This window comes from Danio rerio, chromosome 1 (genome assembly GCF_049306965.1).
Source record: "Danio rerio strain Tuebingen ecotype United States chromosome 1, GRCz12tu, whole genome shotgun sequence".
NCBI classification, from domain to species: Eukaryota; Metazoa; Chordata; class Actinopteri; order Cypriniformes; family Danionidae; genus Danio; species Danio rerio.
The window spans coordinates 41,763,703-41,785,994 of NC_133176.1; the positions used below are offsets into that span (position 1 = coordinate 41,763,703).

The window sequence follows — 22,292 nt, forward strand, 5'->3', positions numbered from 1 at the left end:
TATCCCCTTTTTTTTTTCTTAATAAATACTTTCACATGCTGCCTGCATATTATTACCACAGTATTTGTAGAATACAGTGTCACCAGGCTTATTTTTTAAAGCTATACAACAAATATACAGTTGAAGTCAGAATTATTAGCCCCTCTTTGATTTTTTTTTCTTTTTTAAATGTTTCCCAAATGATGTTTAACAGAGCAAGGAAATTTTCACTGCATGTCTAATAATATTTTTTCTTCTGGAGAAAGTCTTATGTGTTTTATTTCAGCTAGAATAAAAGCACTTATTAATTTTTTAAACACAATTTTAACGTCAACATTAAGTTATATATTTTTTTCAATAGTGTACAGAACAAACCATCATTACACAATAACTTGCCTAATTACCCTAACCTGCCTATATAACCTAATTAACCTAGTTAAGCCTTTAAATGTTACTTTAAGCTGGATAGAATTGTCTTGAAAAACATGTAGTAAAATAATTTACTGATATCTTGGCAAAGATAAAAAAGATATCAGTTATTAGAGATGAGTTATTAAAAGTATTATGTTTAGAAATGTGTTGAAGAAATCTTCTCTCTGCTAAACAGAAATTGGGTAAAAAAAATAATCAAGGGGTCTAATAATTCAGGGAGGCTATTAATTCTGACTTCAACTGTATATCATTATATGTAACTTACAAATAATATTTTTAATTATATATAAATTAAAAACACTGACATGAAGAGCCATTCATAATGTAGTCTGCTTTGCATTTAGAGCAGCGGATGACAAAAATGCAGTTTGTTTATTACAGAAGCAATATTATGGAGCATTTAGAGTAAATATATACAGTTATCAGTTTATTATTTATCATTCTATAATTTACAAGTTATTTTTTGTAGTTACCATTGTTGTGAATGGGCCTTAGCTCAAAAGTGTTTTCATAAAATTGGATGAAAAGGCTGAAAATAAAATGCGCTGCCTCACACTCATCTCATGCATTATTTCTTCCTCCACCCACTCATTTCTCCAGTACTCCCCATCCACCCTGCTCTCCTTCCCACCGGTGCAGTTCCGGTGAGCAGGTGTGCTTGGATGATCTGGTGTGATTTCAGAACACTTAATTCTGTGAATGGGACTTAGGCCAAAACCCAAGCCCAAAAAAAAATATCTTGGCCAAAGTGACTGTGTGTGTGTGTGTGTGTGTGTGTGTGTGTGTGTGTGTGTCACGTTTCTTATGTGCTTAAATATGTGTGGGGGAAAACATATTCCTACATAACACCTGTCGTAAAATCAAAGGTTCATGGAGTTCTTTTTTTTTTCCATTCACTCAGCAAATATTGTTACAAATAAACAATTCTTTATAAACGCCTGGACATGCCAACAACACTAATTATAGTAGCATCCACACCAACACATGATAATGTTTCTCTTAATTTATGTTCTTGATGTTTCTCTTAGTAAAAGCTCTTTAATGCAATATGGACTATCAATGCAGGATTGACTTGACCATCAATGTTTCTAATTATTCAGCTCTAAAAAAAAATCTGCTGAAAGTTATTAAATGTTTTCTTTGCATTAAGCATTTGGTGTGTGTGACCTATGCCATTATTATTTTAATTTTTTTCTTTTTATATGGTTTTGATACAAATAAGTACAACATACAGCATTAAGTAATTGAACTGTGTTCCAAAATTAATAAATGCATACAGTATATACACATAAAATAAGGCAACAGTATTTCACACTGTGAAGCACAACAGGGTAATTCACATTATAAACGGGTTTTCTCAGTCATCCGTTGAGGCACCACTCTGAATAAAATTTTCCCACATGTCCATATCTCCATGATTCTGAAAAGTCAACACTGTATAATAATACCTGTGTATGTCTAGTAATACTTTATATTGGCTAAACTTGCTTCTTTTTATAAACCTTTTACTGTTAGACAGAATTCTTTTCCAAGTATCTTTGTTTATATCATTGTCTCTCTCCCAAATCAGTCTCAGGTTATCACAGTTCCTAACAGACACACAACGTCATAAGACGTTAGGATTAGGTTAGATTTAGGTTATCAGCGTCTAAGGACAATGTTAATTTGACGTCCAATAACGATGTGAAATGACATTGATATTTGATTCATTTTAAGTTCTGTTGGAAAGTGACCAAAATCCAATGTCAAGCCAACGTCATATTGATATATTCATTCGTCAGGTATGGCAGCCAAAATCAGGTGTCTACGGCATACTGGCAATGCCAAGCTATAACATGATTAGATGTTGATATTTGTTGTTTTTAGGTTGCGTTGGAAAGTAATCAAAATGCAATGTCTGTCTGACGTTGGACATTAAATGGGCTGTCTTTGGGTTCTGACATCAACACAATTTTTATTTCCAAACTAAATGCAACATGCCATGACGTTGTGGTACAACGTCAATCTGACATCATGTTGATATCCTGCTGGGTTATTACCATCAATCCTTAAGCAGAATTTATCAAATGTAGATGCTATTTTAAGGGGCTTTCGTAGCTCATAAAAATTGTCCAATACATTTTTTTGGGTTTTAAACGAGTTTTTGTCGACTATGCCTTTTTTAATGTATTAGGAATATTAAGTATTTTGGGATACCATTTCAACTAAAATCTTTTACACCTTTAACAACTTTTTACTCATCTATTTACAGGAAAGCGGCATTTTGGTGGCCTGAAAAGGCAAACCTTGAACACGTTGCTTGTTTTTGAAAATTGAATTTGAATACTGTTATCATCTTTGTTTGAACTAACACATAATATTAAACACAATAAACACAATAAACATGGCCGAGCATAGAAGCAAGTATGATATGCAGGTACATAGAGTTTGTTCAAGTAACATTACATACCACTGATTTTTTTTTTTTTTGTAAATCAATATTAACAGGGATTTATTTGACATTTTTATTTATCTTTATCCTTTTTTTTCATTATTAGGTTTGTTACAATGATCTAATCATAAGCAATTTAGTATTGTTACAGGCATAATTGCTCATTATAGACAAAACATTTAAACAATGCACAATTTATTTTCTTTTTTTCTTTTTTTTCTTTTTTTGCTTTACTTAGTCTATATTAACATGATTTAACATAATTAAAATAACTACAAGTGCTGTTTCAAACACAGACAAAACAGATATGTCCAGATTTGATGATTAATATTTAACAATAAAAACAGTATTGTTTGCTGGTTAAAATATGATTCATAATTTCAAAATATAAAACCAAATAAGAAATGTGTATATATATAAGGATGAAAACAATCATCTATTTTTTACAAATAATTTGTGAAATGTATATCTTTAAGAGTGATTTTACATTAAAAATAGTCATTTTCAATTGATTTAAAGGAAAACCTTTTAAAATGCAACATCTCATTTTCAAGGGGGTCCCATAAAGACATGACAAAAAAGCTAAACAAAAATAAAAAGTGCTATTGCAAACACAGAAGCTCTTCCAAAAAACAAAAGTGTAATGATCACTCTATATGTTAATCGTTATAGTAATGATCATGACATCTGCATGAATTGAACAGGCCTTTAAAGACAACATGTATTCATTAAAACTGCATAGTTATAAACCACATGACACAGAAGTCACATTAATTTATAATAACTTCAAATCTTGTGTTCTTAGTAATCGTATCAGATAAAACTGCCTCATTAGAACTTCTGAGAAAATTATTTAGTTCTTTAACATTCGAAAGCTTGACTTTTTTCCTTCCTTTTGTTTCATTTAGTGCAACTTTATGGTGCGACTCACATGGTAAAGACATCCAGGGCATCAACAGGCGACCGGACGACATCAAAGTAGGTCTGCAGGATGGTGACGGTGCCAGAAAGAGCCTCATGTCCACAGCCACAGAAGAGAGCAACACCGGCGTACAGCAGGATAGTGGCGATCAGAGAGGCATACGGGATCCCACTCAGACATTTGAGGCAGCATTCAGAGCAACCTGTCAACAACAGCAAGAGTCAGGTCAGAAGTGCTACTCATATGTAATAGATTAAAAAAATAATAATACATAAAAAAACAGATGTACCTAATTAGAAACAACCAAAATGCTTCTTTTGGTTTAATAATTTATTTCAGCAAGGATGGTTTAAATTGATCAAAAGAGAGAGTGAAGACTTTTACATAGTTAAAAAAAAAACTATTAAAAATAAAAGCTGCTCTTTTAAACCTTATAATAATTAAACATTTAGGCATGTATTTAAAAAAAAAATACAACAAATGTATTAAACAGCACAACCATTTTAACGTTTAATGTTTTTTGTGAATTGCATATAAAACATTTCTGTTTGTTGCTTTCAGTAAACATTTTACTAATTGTGTATAATAATTATTCATATAATGATGATTCTAAGTTTTTTTAGTAGTATTAAGATCTTCAAAAATAAAATATGAATAATAATATTACAAATTATGAAGATGATGAGTATTATAATAATTATTATTTTTATTTCATCTTCTATAATAATAATAATAATAATAATAAGTATTATTATTATTATTAGTAGTAGTAGTAGTAGTAGTAGTAGTATTTATTATTATTATTTAGATCTTCGACAAAAATAATCATTGTCATCATCATCATCATAAATAAGACTTAAAGAGTAAAAGGCATGTTTCCAGTAAGGAATTTCAAAGCAAAGTTATTACACGGTTATTTAGTGCATTCTATACCCCTGCTGATAAAGCCATAAACACTATTTATTTAGAGTAACAGCATCAATGGCCCAGCAATTCAAAGACATAATTCATTTATGTTTACACTGAACAGCAAAGACTAACATCAATTTAGAGCAGGACAGTTTATGCGCAGCACGTAAAAATTCTGAATTAGAGTTCCATCAGTCTATTACCAAACACTGACTGGAAACAGTTTCACTGGATAATATTTGCACGGTGGCAAGAGAACATCCATTCACACTTATGTCACAGGAAGGAAGTTTACTGTCACTCTGACCAATCACAGCCCCCACAGTTGACAGATTCATGGACACAATTCAACTGCACGCAAGGCAATATCCAAGGCAACACTGCAAAAGTCAAAAACGGCACCACTGGTGGTTATTCTGCAGCGCGACACAGCACTGATTTATGACTCATCATAAACAAAACCCACCAGTACAGGGGGATGAACATACTGATACAGATAAGGAAGATGTTCACTAATATGTAGACTACTGTGGCTTCGCATTATACTACAATTTCTAATTTATAACGTAATGCAACTATACAATACCTTTAAAAAACACTGATACTCATTTTGAAAACAAAGGGGATTATTGCCACAGCATTCATTAAAAATACAAGTTGTATGCATGTTTATTTCCTTATTTGTCAGAGTTTAAAAAAAAGCATGGCTCAGTGTTTTTTTTTTTTTAACAATTGTTCTAGTCAGGCAAATAGTTTTGATTTTCACGTTCCTTGTCAAATTGTTCACTGATCTGTTTTGTTTTATTAATTGTTGTTATTTTATGCAAGATATTCTGATTGACCAATCAGGTTGATGCATTTGACGAGTTTCATTTCACTTAATTTTCTTTTATAGCTTTAATTTATGAATTCATACGAATTAGTTACTAAACTGACAAAACGTGAACTAGTTATGTTACCCCATGAAATTAAGCTAAATTGGCAATACTTTTGGTATACACTAGACCTGTCACAATAAAGAATTTTAGTGATACGATATATTGTCAAAGAATTTGTTGCAATAAGTGCTAGTATTGTCATTTTGAGATAATTTTATGCCGCTGATCAAATGATGACTATATAACAGTATAATAATGCAAACAGCCATAAACACTTTAAAATACTTAAGGTTAAGGTCATTTAGATTCTATAATTTGATGTTTAAAAGGTAAGTGTCCTATTATATATACATTACCGATCAAAAGTTTGGGGTTGTTTTTTTCTTTTTCTTTTAAAGAAAATTATTCTGTTTATAAAGGCGGCATTTTAAGAAAAGTTAAAATGTTAAATATTTATAAAATTTTTTAATTACTGCTTTCTTATTGTATGTAGTTTCAAATAAAATTATTACTCCAGTCATTATTGCTTTTATTACTATTAACATTAATAATAACAACAATACTACTACTTATTCTACTCTTACTACTACTACTAGTAATAATAATAATAATAATAATACAATAATAATAATAATAATAATAATAATAATTAATAATTAATATTAGAGTGATTTCTGAAGGATCATGTGACTCTGAAGACTGGAGTAATGAAGCTGAAAATTCATCTTTAAAGTCACTAGAATAATTTATTAAATTATAAATTACATTTGAACAATTATTTTATAGCACAATAACATTTCACAATTTTATAATTTGTACTGTATTGGTGAGCAGGAGAAGCTTATTTTAAAACATTTAAAAATGCTACTGACTCCAAACCTTTGACCTGTAGTGTATATATACTATTACATTTCTTTATAGGTAAATGCCCAATTATAAACTTCAACAGCAGTGAGGTAAAATGTAAATTCTAAAATAGCTTTAACGTTATTTGTGAATATATATATATATATATATATATATATATATATATATATATATATATATATATATATATATATATATATATATATAGCTAGCAATGGCAAAAATGATTAAGGTCATCCCCAAATATTGCACAGTAAGTCGATATATTGATTATTGTGACAGGCCTAGTATCAACACAAATGTAGATTCTTTCTTCTCGAGACAAAAAATGCCTTCAGCAATGACTTAATATAAGCTGGAGCTGAATGCTCACGGTTCTTGAGTTTACATCTCGTCCCAGAAATTCAATTGGAGCCATGCCATTGTATCTGCATTCTCCTCGCTCCCAGCAGCATCGCCCCAGAACCTGCTATTTACAGGAGTGTGGATAATGTGTATTTTGCAGCAGTGACCCAGCTGTTACAGACTCACACCTCCATTACACCTTAAGAAAAGCCTGCAGCTCGAAATGCACTGGAGAGCAGGAGAGCGTCACTGCATCAAAACACACATTACAGTATGTAAGCCTGCATGGCTGATTCTAGAGTAATGCACAAATTAAAAAAAGATAACGGCCTTTACTTATTAATCACACAGTGCATTAGTAGAGTGTGCTGGAATTTCAATCAGTGCCCAGACATTTCATACAGTATGAGCTTATACTTCTGGTGTAATAGTACTTTTGTTTAGTATTTAAGCAGGAATGCAGTCAAAGCTCAGTGGAATATGCACAATATGGGTTAAATTGTCATTTTGGCAGTTTTTTTTTTTTTTTGACCAAATTCTGGATTGCTTCAGCCCAGTATTTTTAAGGCAAAAAACAAAGTTACTTTGTAAATACATGCATAAAGTTACAAAGAAGTTTTATTAAAATACATGCCTTTTTTGAGTTATGGTGTGTCATAATTTATTACATATCTTATATCTTATCTTATTTTATCTTATCTTATCTTATCTTATCTTATCTTATCTTATCTTATCTTATCTTATCTTATCTTATCTTATCTTGTCTTGTCTTGTCTTGTCTTGTTTTATCTTATCTTATCTTACCTATCTTACCTTATTTTGTTTTGTTTTATTTTATTTTCGGCTTGGTTTCTTTATTAATCACACAGAAATGCCAACTGACCCAGCCAAGGCTCGTACCAGCAACCATCTTGTTCCACCGTGAAACCCCTATTTTATTCTAATTTAATCTATATTTTATTTTGATTTATTTATGATTATTTTTATCTTTATATACATTTAATTTTTTTGTTTATCCATTTATTTATTTATTATTATTATTAATTTGTATTATTATTATTATTGCAATTGTTTTATTCATTATGAATATTTATATAATTTATTTAGTCTTTCCTTAGCATTGTTAAAATGAGCATTGTCTGTTGTTGTTTTAATATGTTTTGTGATTAACAGTTAAAATGTTAATAAAAGGATGCCATAAAAAAAAAATACTATTTTGAACTTTGCAATTTTAAATTTGTATTTAGTTTTTTCTCCTTGTAACCATTTGGTTTGGCCAGTTTTTTTAAACCAAGAAAAATTATTAACATATTTAAAAGGTGTTATAGCTTTCTGAATACACAACCATTTTGTGAAATACCATCAAAATTCAGTTTACAATTAATGTCTTGTTAAAAATAGCATTCGTATTTCATATGTAAGCCTCTTTTTATGCCTAAAAAAAAACAGAAAAAAAAAACAGGATAGAACATTGACCAGGAGGCGACGCGGTGGCACAGTAAGTAGTCCTGTCGCCTCACAGCAAGAAGGTCGCTGGTTCGAGCCTTGGCTGGGTCAGGTGGCATTTCTGTGTGGAGTTTGCATGTTCTCCCTGCGTTCACGTGGGTTTCCCCCACAAGTCCAAAGACATGCAGTAAAGGTGAATTGGGTATGCTAAAATTGTCCGTATGTGTGTGAATGAGAGTGTATGGGTGTTTCCCAGTGATGAAAGGGCATCCGTGGCGTAAAACATATGCTGAAGTTGGTGGTTAATTCTTTTGTGGCGACCCAGGATTAATAAAGGGAATAAGCCAAAAAGATAATGAGTGAATGAATGAACATTGACCAATTCTGTTGCAATTAGAGAATCTAATCAGTGCATTGTGATTGTGATTGGCTCCTTTATTTAGAAGGCAGGACTTGCTCTACAATATTGTTTTGCATTTCTCCCTTTCTTAAGTACTATGAGTGCACCACCTTTGTATGTTCACAAAAACACTCATTCAGTTCCCCCTTTACCTTCTACTGTACTTCTTATAATTACCAACAAAAATATTAGAGCCACTAACGCTGTGGCATATTCCTCTATAATAAAATCAATATACCAGTAAGTGTTTTTACTATACAGTAGCTTGGATTCCTATATCCGATTGTCTGTACTGTATATCTAAATGCCCCTCATACCAGATTGACCATGATATTTTTGAGTACTGTGACAAGTCGCTTATTTATCAAGCCAATAAACAGCAGCAAACTGGCATCCCTGTGGTGTGCTTAAGGTGCTGCGAGTCTTGGGAGTATTGAAACAGATTAATGAGGGAGCCAAAGTCTGTTCTTTGATCTCAGTGGGATGAGACAAGAGATCAATACTCAGACTGTCAGTGGAAAACAACCTGGCTCATCAAGCGCATCCCTCTCATGCCATATGCACCCACAAGAAATCTATAATATTGGCAAGGTAGGGATATTGCAGCATGTACGCTTGATTCTAGCTTCTTTAGAGACGATAGTTCGAAAATACTCTAAATCTATTTCTCTGTCCTTGGAAATGGCTCTTTTAAATAGTCTCCCAGTCAAATATTGCTTCAGTAAATAACACCCCGTGGTGGATGTTTGGCTCTTTCAGTGTTATTTCACATTCAGAAACAGCAGAGAGTGTTTCAATCGTTACGGATGCCCTCAGGAGGGACGTCTGCAGCACTATTGAAAGCGCATTCATTTATAAGAATGTAACTTTCTGTTTGTGGTAAATCGGGAACTGCTTGAAGTCATCTGATTCAGGACTCGTTTCATTATATATACAGTAAATGTTGTAAAACAGGGAACAGTGGGCCACTATTATGTCCCATTTGCTGCAGCTCAGTGTGGGTAGGGATGCAGGGGGAAAACAGGGTTACAATTACAGTAGACTGAAAGACAGTCCTGAAGTTATTGTAAACATAAATTGTTTCCCAATAAAATAGTTTATACATGATGAAATAAGTCTGTTTACTGGACAGGCTAACTAATTAATGAACATTAAATTGTCCTGCCTTTCTTAAACTTTTACTGTATAAAACAGGGGGGCTACAACTGTACTGTGTATATGGGGTGGTTTGCCCGGGGTGCCATTTAAACTAGAACTGCCGCTTAAACTCACAATTGAAAGTCAGTTGAGGAATTAAACCTTAATGATAATTTATCTTTAATTGTAATTTTGCCTTTTTGTTATGCTTTTTGTCTTATTTAATCATTGGGGCTCAAGTCACCCTTGAAAGTATCACATTTTGTGGGGTGAGGGGTTGTTTTTTACAAAATAATATATTGATCTAATCATTCCTATTCACAAATAATAAATGAAGCACTAAAATAGACCTGGTGTTTACTGTTTGTTCAACTACAAAGAGCTGAAACAACACCATTCTTGAGATTATTTTGCGGACAACCTAAAAGTTTTATGTTCAATCTACTTAAATTTGTACAAACTAATAAGTTAAATTAAAATAATTCATGGTGTCCCAACACAAATACACTATTTGGAACCCAGCTAATTTTTACACTATGGCAGTCACTTTCATAGGAAAGCTAGTGAAAGAAGACAAACACCCTATATTAACTATATTAAGGCTGAGAGAACTAGGGGAGACAATTTTATAAAAGGCCTTAAGTATTAATTCCTTGGCTTAGTCATATATCAGAAAAATTATACTGCTATATCAGCCTGCTTGCCCACAGGTCCAGAAGATCAAAATCAGACACCATTAGAATGGTCATTTCCTATTTTTCCACATATGGACATCTTATATAGACCTCTAGATTACACTTATTTTACCAAAATAAAATACGATCATGCCTCGGTATAATGCCAATAAACGAATAAAACGGTGAACAAAAAATAACTGTGTGCAAGCATTGTTTTACACGTATAACCATGACTGCACATCTGCAGTGCCATCACCCAGCAATATCACTGTCTAAAGGCAGGATAGCAGAGAAGGTAATATCCAAATAGCAACAATCCCTCGCTGAATCTTTCAAGCAAACATACCCAACTGGTTCCGAGAGACACATAAAAATAACAAAGGCAGTGCAGGTGTTTATTGCTAAAGATTTGCAGCTGTTTTCGGTGATTGGAGATGCGGGCTTTTGTCATCTTATAAAAGCACTCGATCCGCGTTACGGACTACAGTCTCACATTTTTTCTGCACCAAGATAATTAAGATGGTTTATTTATGTTTACTTAAGTACAAATATGTTTACTTGAAATAGCCAATTTATCTTTATTAACTTCACATGTATGTTTATTTTCAAAGTGTAGGATTTTATGTGTTCCCCAGTTTGTACTTGGGCTACCAGCAGCTGTGGATATTCAGTGTTAAAAATTTATTTATGCAATACACTAGGAACAGGTGTACTTTTCTTGACTTTCAAGTAAAACAAAATGAGTATTGCAATAAATCGTTTTAATTTTTTCTCCTTAACCTCTTACTGTTTCTATTGCCTATAGAATAAAAAAAACACACGTGTCAAGCCATGAGAACTGAACCGAACCGAAAACAGTGTTAAAAAACAGAGGTATGTATTGAACCGTGGGCATCCCTTGTGTATATGGATGTAAAAATTGCTGTATAAATAAATATCCATAGATGTGAAAAATATTTATAAATAAATACTTGGTTGTGTGTGTTTCTTTGTATATATGTAATAAATATAAACAGTATGCACAATGTCATACATGTTATGTAAAGACCAGCTTTTATTTTGTATGCAGTTTAGTCTCGATTAATCTTTAAACAGCACTAGGGGTAATACAGTTCAACAACAAATGAAATATAATATTCAATCGTTTAATTTTTAAAGTACTATTTGAAATGAAATGAAACGGAAGAGCAGCCCAAACCTCAAAAGCACATTAGAAAGGCCATCAGAGCTGATGAGGGAAAAATTATGTAATTCAAAAATAGACACTAGACTACTATTCCAGATGCCTGTGTGTTTGATCCTTGTGCAACACTGCTGGAGTAATGCAGGTTTACAACTGGAACACCTGTCTCATTTCCTTTCTGTCCAATGTCTTTAATCCATTGTCAGATCAGTGAATGTGCCACATCTGTCAGGATAACAACAACAGGGCGGATGTCAATTTATTTGGAGTCGCTTCTCATTTTGCATGGTCACATTTGACTTGAAGCCTGTACTGTATCGTCAGCCAGCCTCCCAATTAAAAAGAAGGAATGTTGGAATGCTTGTTACTTATATTTTTGGTGTTGGAAGTTGGAATTAATCGCACCACAGATTTCTGTGGATAAATTGTATAATTGCTCTATTGTTATTCATAGGAAAACAGTACTGTGAATTTCAAACAATGTCTGGCCACATGTGCAAATATCCTTATCTTACAATCTCAGAAATAAAGGTACGAGAGCTGTCACTGGGATGGTAACTTTTTAAAAGCTACACATTTGTACTTGAAGGGTCCATATTTATAACATAGGTACTATTATATACCTCAAAAGTATATAATAGTACCTAATAATTTTTAAGAGGAACACTTTTATATTATTTAGCGACTAGTATGTACCCTTAAGGTATTAGTATGGACCTTTCAGGTCAAATTTGTACCTTTCGAAAAGGTACCACCCCAGTGACAGATCACGTACCTTTATTTCGGAGAGTGTACTGAATTAATTAAATAATATTATATTAACTTGGAATGTACTGGAAAACCTTCAAAAAGCACATTTTTAGACTATGGTATCTATATTGAAGGCTACTTTTTTGTAGTCATTAGCTATAGTTTGTTTTATAGTAGCTAATGATGTGTTTCATAATTCTCAAAGACATTCTCAATGGACATTTTTTACCCTCTGGAAAAAACATTTTTTAAATTTCCTTGCTAGTTGTATCTGTGTTGTCTAGTCCAGTGTTAAATGCAAATGCTACAAATTATGCAAAAGATGTTAAAATTGCATGGTATTCTAACAGTGTGAGATTCCAAATGAAAATCGAAAACAATGTGTTTTTAAGGGGCACGCATTTTAAACATTTTTCAAGATTTAATATAAATCTTTGTGTTTCCAGAATGTGTCTGTAAAGTTTCAGCTTAAAACACCCATCAGATTATTTATTATAACTTTTTAAATCTGTAAAATGGAAACTAATTTAACAGTGTTTTTGTTACCTGTGCCTTTAATGCTAATGAGCTGGTTCTCCCTACACACCGTTCCCATGTACTTGTCAATCAATTCGGTGGGCGGAGAAACCGCACTCTTACGTCAGTCCTGTCCAATCAGCTTACAAAATATGATTTTCATCATAGGTGCCCTTTAAGCAGAAGTTAAATTCATAAGTATGAAGTGACAAACTTTAAGCTTTGAATGTTTCAATCAGTTTTATATTGTCTATATTGTTTTATATTGAATTTTGTCCCTGTTATGTAGCAAACTAGAGTCTAGATATCCTTAAAACTAACAGATTGAAACTATTAACTAAAATGTTTTATTTTAATTTTACAAGACTTTTAAATAGCTACAATCTAATGGATGCTACACATGCTTTACTAATGATAGCTTAATTGGGCTTTTACAGGCATAAATGGTGACAACAACTCAAGACTAAAGAACAGGCTAATAAATACAGTTATTATAGTGTTATGTCTATTTTGGGGCTCCATTGTGTCACTGAACCACCATTTAAACTTGGTTAAAAAATCCTCAATGGATTAACTCCACAATTCAGTACTAGATACTTCAGAGTCTTTGTGTGTGTTTCAGCAATATATTTTCTATTATTTTTAATGTTAAGAAACAATTCTCAGAATTCCATTTACCCAGCCTTTAAACTATGTCCATTTTTTCTAATGTGCTTATATCAAACTATTGTTTATGGAAACAGATGGTAAAACCATTTTGTTGATTCTTATTTACCAATATGTCATACGAACTCAATTATGTCATTAGCATCCAAAGTTAATACCTGCCAACACGGTGATATCGTCACATTCACCGTAAGCACCCAAGTGAATTTTCAGATGCATTGAGTATAAACCAACCTTTAGTAGGCTGTCTGCTAAATGCTGAGTAAAAGTGACTGCCATTACATGCTCATTTATTCTATTACACTTAACTAATAACTATAACAATACTCCATTAATACTTTAAAAACTGTTTGTTGACATGTAGTTACAGATCATTTACAGCAGTGGTCCCCAACCCCCGGGCCGCGGTCCGGTACCGGTCCGTGGATCAATCAGTACCGGGCCGCACAAGAATTAATTATCTTTAAGTTGGCAGATAAAGTAGCTGCATTTAAAGCCAAACTGGATTTGTGGGGACGGTGCGTGAACAGAGGCAAATTGGACTTGCATGATATGTGTGTGTGCAGGCGCTCAGGGGCTGTTTCACGAGCACACGCAAAGCTTGAAGGTAAACAAACAACGGCTTATCATAAGCATCATATCGTGATTATTTACACGGATGAACATATAAACGTTATCTGCCTAATTTCTAGCACCTAAATGTGTCTGGAAAAATATTCAAAGGCTTTTATTCTCATAAACCGCGCGGTAGTGAATGCGTCTGACTGTTCTGATTGGCTAAAGCAGATGTCTCACGTCAGCACGTTCTAGACGTGCACGCGCTCTTTCCGGCAATTTTCCTTCTGCATTTACACAGCGCAGCATTTCGGCAAATTACCGGTGATGTTACAACTTCTCTTTCCGGAAAATAAACAGCCAGAACGAATTTACCAGTATTTTTAAAAAGGCCCTGTCCTTTTTAAAATACACACCTTTCCGGAAAATTGCCGGTAATTTTCCGGAAAGGACTGTATGTGTGAGAGGGGCTTTTGACTGCCATTACCCCCAGATGGGACCATCTCATTGCAAATAAACAAACTCAGGGCTCCCATTGTATGTTATTTTATGTTATAATATGTTATATTGTTGGAGCAATGTGTTAATAAAGTTATTACTTCCTAATGTTATAATAGCATTGTAATGTTGGAGCAATGTGCTAATAAAGTTCCATATGAGTACAGTGGATTTACGTTTATTATTATTATTATTATTATTATTATTATTATTATTATTATTATTATTATTTCAACCCCCACAGTGCGCAGAAAAATTGTCAAGCGTTGACCGGTCCGCAGTTAGAAAAAGGTTGGGGACCACTGATTTACAGTACGGTCTGAAAAGGACCATCTAAAAGACCATTTTTTAAATACAGTTTTATATTCATTGGTGTTCAGTCTGTAAAGTTACAAAAGCTGTGAATTCCAACCACTGAAAGGAAACTATTTGTCTAATGAGAATGCAAATCATTTACAAAAAAAATGCTTTTGCATGTGCATCATTAAAACCATCTTTTGGTGCATTTTGAAGAATTTTCACACCATTTATGAAATTCTTATTGTTAAATACCACATCATAGTGTTACAAATCCTAGGTCACTCTCAATACTACTATATACAACTAAAGCTGCAATGAATGGACAGATCGATTGAAAACCATAACATTTCTCCAACCACTCATGCGTAATCCACCTCTGCCCATCAAAATGACCCCAATTTACCACTGTCACAAAATATTAGGTTAAGTTTAAATAAACATCAGCGGTCCATCTATGAATATAGCATTACAACATCATATCTCTGCATCAGATATTGAAGAGAGCAGCGCTGCAGATGCAGGACTCTGAAAAGCTCTGTTATCCGCAGCCAAAAGCCAGCCTGACTGGAATGAGAAGCAGATCCCCAGCATGCAGCTAATAGCATGCTGAATGACCGCAGACCAAGCAGAAAGAGATGGAAAGAGAGGAACACTTTATTCTGCACTGTGATTAGTATCACAGTGTTTAAAGTGAAATCTCAAATTGTATGAAATTCCCAAATGCAGAAAAATTTAACCATTTCAAAATGAACATTCTAAAAAATTCCAGAAGGATCACAACAGCAGGAAAATATGCATAGTATTAGCCTGCCACAAACTAATACGGTCAGCCAGTGGGCAAAACTGAAGCTAGATCATTTCTTGTATAACATCCATCTGTCCATATATACATACTGTCCATCAAACCATATATGCATGCATACATAAATACATACTGTATATCATCCATACATACATACTGCCCATCCACACTAACTGTCTATCCTTTCATACATACATACACACATACATACATACATACATACATACATACATACATACATACATACATACTGTATAACTTCTTGTACAAACTCCATCAGTCCCTATATGCATTCTGTCCATCCATCCATTCATTCATCCATTTATCCATTCGTCCTTTTATCCAGTATATCTTTCATCCATTTATCCATCCATCCATACAGTATATCGTCAATCCATCCATCCATTCGTCCCTTCATCCAGTATATCTTTCATCCATTCATCCATCCATCCATACTGTATATTGCCCATCCATCCATCCATCCATCCGTCAAGTATATCGTCCATCCATCCATCCACCCATCCATCCATGCATACTGTAATCGTCCATCCATCCATCCATGCATACAGTACTGTATTTTGTCATTCCATCCATCCATGCATACAGTATATCGCCCATCCATCCATTCAGTATATCGTCCATCCATCCATCCCTCCATCCATCCATGCATCATGTATATTGTACATCCATCTATCCATGCTCACTGTATATCATCCATGCATCCATGTATACAGTATATCATCCATCCATCCATCCATCCATCCATCCATGTATACTGTATCATACTTACATTTATCCATCCATGCATACTGCATTTCATTCATCATTCATCCATGCATGCTGTACATCATTCGTCCATCCATCCATCTATGCATACTGTATATCATCCGTCCATCTATCCATCCATACTGTATATCATCCATCCATCCATCCATACTGTATATTGTCTATCCATACATACATCCAAGCATACTGTATATCGTCCCTCCACACATACTGTCCATCCATCCATGTATACCGTTCATCCATCCATATGTATTTAATACATCCATCCATCCATCCATCCACCCATCCATCCATCCATCCATCCATCCATCTGTGCATCCATCCATCCGTGTATCTATCCATGCATCTATTCATATATCCATCCATCCATCCGTCCAAATGAATGTTTTCTGTGTTTTAGAATAATATACTGTAGTTGTGCATATACGTTATATTAGTCCAATCCGAAGCCAAAACTGGAACTGATCTAACCAAAAAACAAAAACAAAAAAAGATCACAGTCCAAAAATTTGTTCACTCAAAGGAATATGTTAGTACACTAAAAGGAATATGTTGGGGAAAAGTATTAAATAAACTTTTTTTTTTAAATATATTCACTGAAACAGATGTACATTATAGTCAACATTGTTTTATATTATTTGTTCCATATTTACAGTATATAGTATAAAAGATCTTTGCAATATTGTGCACCATGTCATGCCAATAAAATTTTATAAAAAAGCAGAAAGAGAGAGAGAGAGAGAGCGAGAGAGAGAGAGACTGATGAATCAAACGTGTAAATTTTAGATCTCTCTCTCTCTCTCTCTCTCTCTCTCTCTCTTTCTGTGTGAGTGTGTAAAGTGAACACTCACATATATTACATGTATATACAGTACAGTATGAAGCACTCAACAAAGAGCCTCCATTTAACTCCCATAAGCATGATTTATCTTTTATTCTAAGCTGTGTGTATTTGAGCATTGAGCTGTGTGTTGCCTGATATGCTGAAATGTTTCCACAATCTGAAATATTGTTGTGGCTGTATTTTTCATCTTTGTTAAGCTGTTTGTTTTGATGCAACAATAGATTACTATACTGTTGTTGTTCTGTTCTATATGAAGAGATCAGATGCAAAATATATTAAGTGTCATCTGAAATGTTCTTCTAAAATGTGGAATTTGTCAGGCTCTTACAAAGAATAAGTTCCCTTTATTGCTTTTAATGTGACATAAATGAACAAAATGTAGGTGGCTGAGAAACATGCTAATTATTTTAAAGAAATTTTCAGTACGCGTAATATATGATAGCTCTGTACATGATACATGGAGTTATTTCCCCCCCCAACCCCCCCCCCCCCCCCCCCCAAAAGAAAACATTTCCTAAAAGGATCAGATTCATAACTGTGTAATAAAAGCAGTCAGTAATGCTAGTTTTATTAAAATAGTTTTTATTATTATTATTATTATTGTTGTTGTTGTTGTTATTATTAAAAACTAATGCCATTACAATTAGCTTTTGATTTTTATATTAATTATATATTCTTATTTTTGTATATACATGATTATTTGTTTTCAAAAAATGTTTTTTACATTATGGACCCAACAGCAATTAAAATGCATTTGTTCTTTGTTGAAGCTCTTGTTTGTTGTGAGTAATGTTCTTATAACCCACACATGACTCTCTTCCACAATGTGTGCATGTCAGATAGTGAGCTCTTTACTAACCACAAATATCTGAAATCTGAACCTCCACTCAAAAGACATAAGGGAACAAGCAGTGTTTCTCCCCTGTCTCTTCATTGCTCCGTTACTGTTAAACCGAGCGCAGGGGAAGCACTGATGATGTCATGAACCTGGGGCTTGACACCTTTGATCTACTATTAAACGGAATTATTACTTGCAAATGAACAGTAGGACCCCACACTGAAAAAAATGGTTCACTGGATTTAATACATTTTTAAGATAATGTAAGTGGTTGAAAACAATTAACATGGGCTGAATTTAAACAAACAAACCAAGTTGAACATTACTAAATTTAATTTGTGTGTTTGAATTCAGTCCATATAAATAGTTTTCAACGACTTAAAATGTTTAGTAAATCCAATAAATCTTTTTTACAATGATCATCAATACAATGTACAGTAACATTTAATACTATAACTTTTAGTAATTCTTTGATGATTCTGCATTGTGCATTTTTAGAATTTTTCATCCTCTATTTTTTAGCTTGGATGGATGTAAACCTACTGTAGGAGAGCTCTAAAACAAAATGAGGAATCTCTAAAGAGCATAACATGCACGTTAATGTGTTTGAGTCATAAATGTACAGTAATTGGCATATTAATCAGTAGGGAAGCTTTAAAAGGCTTAACGCTTGTACTGCATCGGCTGACAGTTAAGTCCACAGAGGCTTGTAGTAATGTTTAAACAGTGTAAAACAAGTCTGAGATGTTCCCAGGCTGCACTGCTGTTTATTTACGGGTCCCTGATGCCACTTGCTTGCATTTATTCAATGAATGACCCTTACAGACATTTCAACTGCATAATAACACTTCTGACTTGACTTGAAAGCAAAGCTAGCAGATTTCATTTTGCACAAAATGTGAACAAATACAAATTTGTCACCGCACTACACTGTAATTACTGTGCTGTTTTTTATTTTGTTTCTGTTCACCATTTTCTTTTCTTTTTTTTGCTACTTTTTCTACATTCTAGAGTTTATGTATTTTAAATACTTTCACTTACAGTACTGTCATTTAAACCCACCCCCATTTTATGCTTCAAATGAATTAAAAAAACTATTTTAAACTTTGGGACAAAAAATAAAAGTGTAGTTTAAAAAAAAAAAAAGAACTATATGCTATTTTCACTGTAATGTGCCAATTAAGAGTTGCATAAAACAACAACAACAACACATCTATTGAAAAATAATAATAATAAATGTTTAAAAAAAATAATAATGATAACAATAACACTGTTTCAGTCCAAAGTGGCATATATTTCTGTGCGCCTCTGATGCAAATAAGGAGGAAGAGAAGAAAAAATAATTCAAAGACTTGCGCCATGATGCGCTGAACATCTTTTCAATTACCCAGGCATCTCGCAGGTCATGAAGCAGAATACAGACTCTTCATGTTTTAGTAATGTTTGTAAATTGGATTCATATGAATTGATTTCCCCTTTACAAAAGAATGAATTTGGATGGAGCGACTGAAGCAAGGCTGCACATGTGTGATATGGTTTATGTGTATGGCCCTCAGGCTTACATTTAATCACCATTTCTCCCATTATTTATTGAGAGACTTTGTCAATGAATAATAAGATACAAAATGCTAATGTAACTAATTTACAGTAGCTAAGCAGGTCTGGATTGAACCAGAGAGAAGAAATTGAACCAAAAAGAGCAACAGAAGAGAGTTGTCTCTAAGATAGTTTTTGGATATTTTGTTCATGACAAAGTTACAATGAGATTGTGATAAAGCACTCCAATACACAAATAAATGACACTTTTGTATGCAATCTAAGTACCTAGCAAATAATAATTTTCACTTCTTTTCAGTACAGTGAATATTCATAATTTAGCAGTTTAGATTGAAAACACCAATATGTTTTTCCATCTCATGTGTGCTCATTGGACTTTTTTTACACTGTACCCAAATTAAATAACTTTTGGATAATTATTAGAAGCGAAAACATTTCGTTTTTGGTGTAAATGACAGCATAACTCAAGGTTATTAAAAAATAAACACGTTAAAAATGAACAGATGTCTTTTCCTTATATATAATAGATTTTATGGATACTATTTTACTGTACTTATTACTTTTTAATGCACTTAAATACATTATTTGCAAAATCTAGAAATATTGAACACATAAAAATGATCACATTGCAATTAAACAATATTTATTTGTTTATAATAATAATAATAGCAATAATAATAATAATACAAACTTAAACAATGTCAATGCATACAACATGATAAAACATTGCTTTTTTATATAAACATCTTTCTATTTTTAATTTGTAATTATTTTATATCTATTAATTTATATTTTATTATTCTTTTACTGAATTTCTATACATCATATTTTTTTTTTGTTTTTAAAAATATATTTAATAATGAGTAAACATTAATGAAAGATTTCGGGGGGAAATGATAGTTGGTTAAAAAAAAAAGTAGGACTTATTTATACACCGTTAACAATATCTGTAAATGACACAGTATTTAACTGTAATATGAATTTTATTTTACTGTAGGCCATTTATGTAGTATGTTACTGTATTTTTTAAAGCTGCATTGTGGAAATTACTGTACTTTTACAGACATACAATACTGTAAATGCATATACAGCAAGATAAATGATGCTGTAAATGTAAATACAGTATTTTTGCTGTATTTGATTTACAGTAAGTTACTGGCTAACTGCTGCCAGTAAGTTACTGTAGATTCTACAGGAAATTGTTAATAGTGTACTTAAAAAAATGTAAAGTATAAAAAATTTAAGGGGGCAATAAAAGTATTTGAAAGTAAAATAAATATGTTAACTTCAAACATACTGAAAATCAAGCACATTACATGCATAAGTCAATAACAAATGCACCATATGAAATCTTGAAGACCACAACCATCCTCTAGAATTCCTTAGGGAGTGACAGCCATTGCATCTGAAAGTGGCAGGCCTTCATTAAAACCTGCGAATTAGCTAGCGGTCTTTGTGTTGATTGCCTTGTGCACTTCTTTTTTTCACACCGAGGTTGTTAATTGGACGGCTCCATGAGGCCAGGTTGAATAGAGCCACCCTATGAGATTAAATGAATTAGTCAAATATATTTAACAAGCTGCTGTTGCACCACCGACTGTACTGCATTTGTATAAGAGCAGCTCTTGCAGAATTTATGATCGCTCTGATCCTCAATGGACTAAGTATAATTGCATTCATTACAGACATTATGACAGATACTGACTTTTATGATCTGTAAACAAGTTTCAAAAGAGTGCCTGACTATATAAAGCCATCAACATGGATCATTCAAGAGTTTCCCACTTTCCAAAGTGTGTGCGAGTAAATCAGTGGCTAAATGCATTTGTAGGGGATTTGTGGGTTGATGAGCCTGACATTTTGATTTGTTTTCACATATTTTTCAAGTGATGTTTTTAAACAACATTAAAATTTAAAGTATTTCATAGAATCCATTTCTCAAAAACCAGTCTATCTGCCATTTTTTCCAATCCCAAAAACCCTGGGATTCATATTTTTATGTGCCCTATATTACAGAATTACTAGATTAATTATTTTACAATTATGTCTAAGGTATTGCAGGTTAATATAGACCCATCCACTGATGTAGTCATTTTTCAGAAGAAAAACAAGAAAAATACTGTTTAAATTTCCTTTCTTTGTTAAACATCACTTGGTAAATATTTAAAAATAATTCAATTTTCAAAGAAATTTCAAAGAAATTTGCATTATTTTTTTAAGAAAAGGAAATTAGAAAACAATATTAATTTTGTTCGCCGTGAGGTTTAACAAAGCAAGGGAATTTTTCACAGTATTTCTTATAATTTTCCTTATATCAGTGATCGGTAAGTGAAGAGCGGGGAGGCAGTTATGTGGGTGGATTTGGTGCAGTTTACAGACAATAAGTTCAATAATATATATTTCTATAGCTCTTTTAAAATGTAGATTGTGTCAAAGCACCTTAACATGGATGGAGAAAATATAATCATAATATTTCAACGAGTTATAGAACATTTTATAGAATATTACAGAATGTAATAGAACATTACAGCAAATCAGGCAGGCAGGAGAGTATTAGTAGAATGCTGGTGCAGT

The 22,292-nt window shown here is 32.8% G+C and overlaps 1 protein-coding gene across 4 annotated transcripts in view; it reads right to left on the bottom strand.

Moving 5' to 3' along the window:
- Positions 1-22,292, bottom strand: part of gpm6ab (glycoprotein M6Ab) — a 108,063-nt gene that overhangs the window by 12,861 nt on the left and 72,910 nt on the right. For all 4 annotated transcript variants that reach the window (XM_005159982.5, NM_214687.1, XM_005159981.5 and 1 more), the window contains exon 2: positions 3,774-3,966. In XM_005159982.5, coding sequence (XP_005160039.1) covers positions 3,774-3,966 — 193 coding nt within the window. The remainder of the gene's footprint in view (positions 1-3,773; positions 3,967-22,292) is intronic.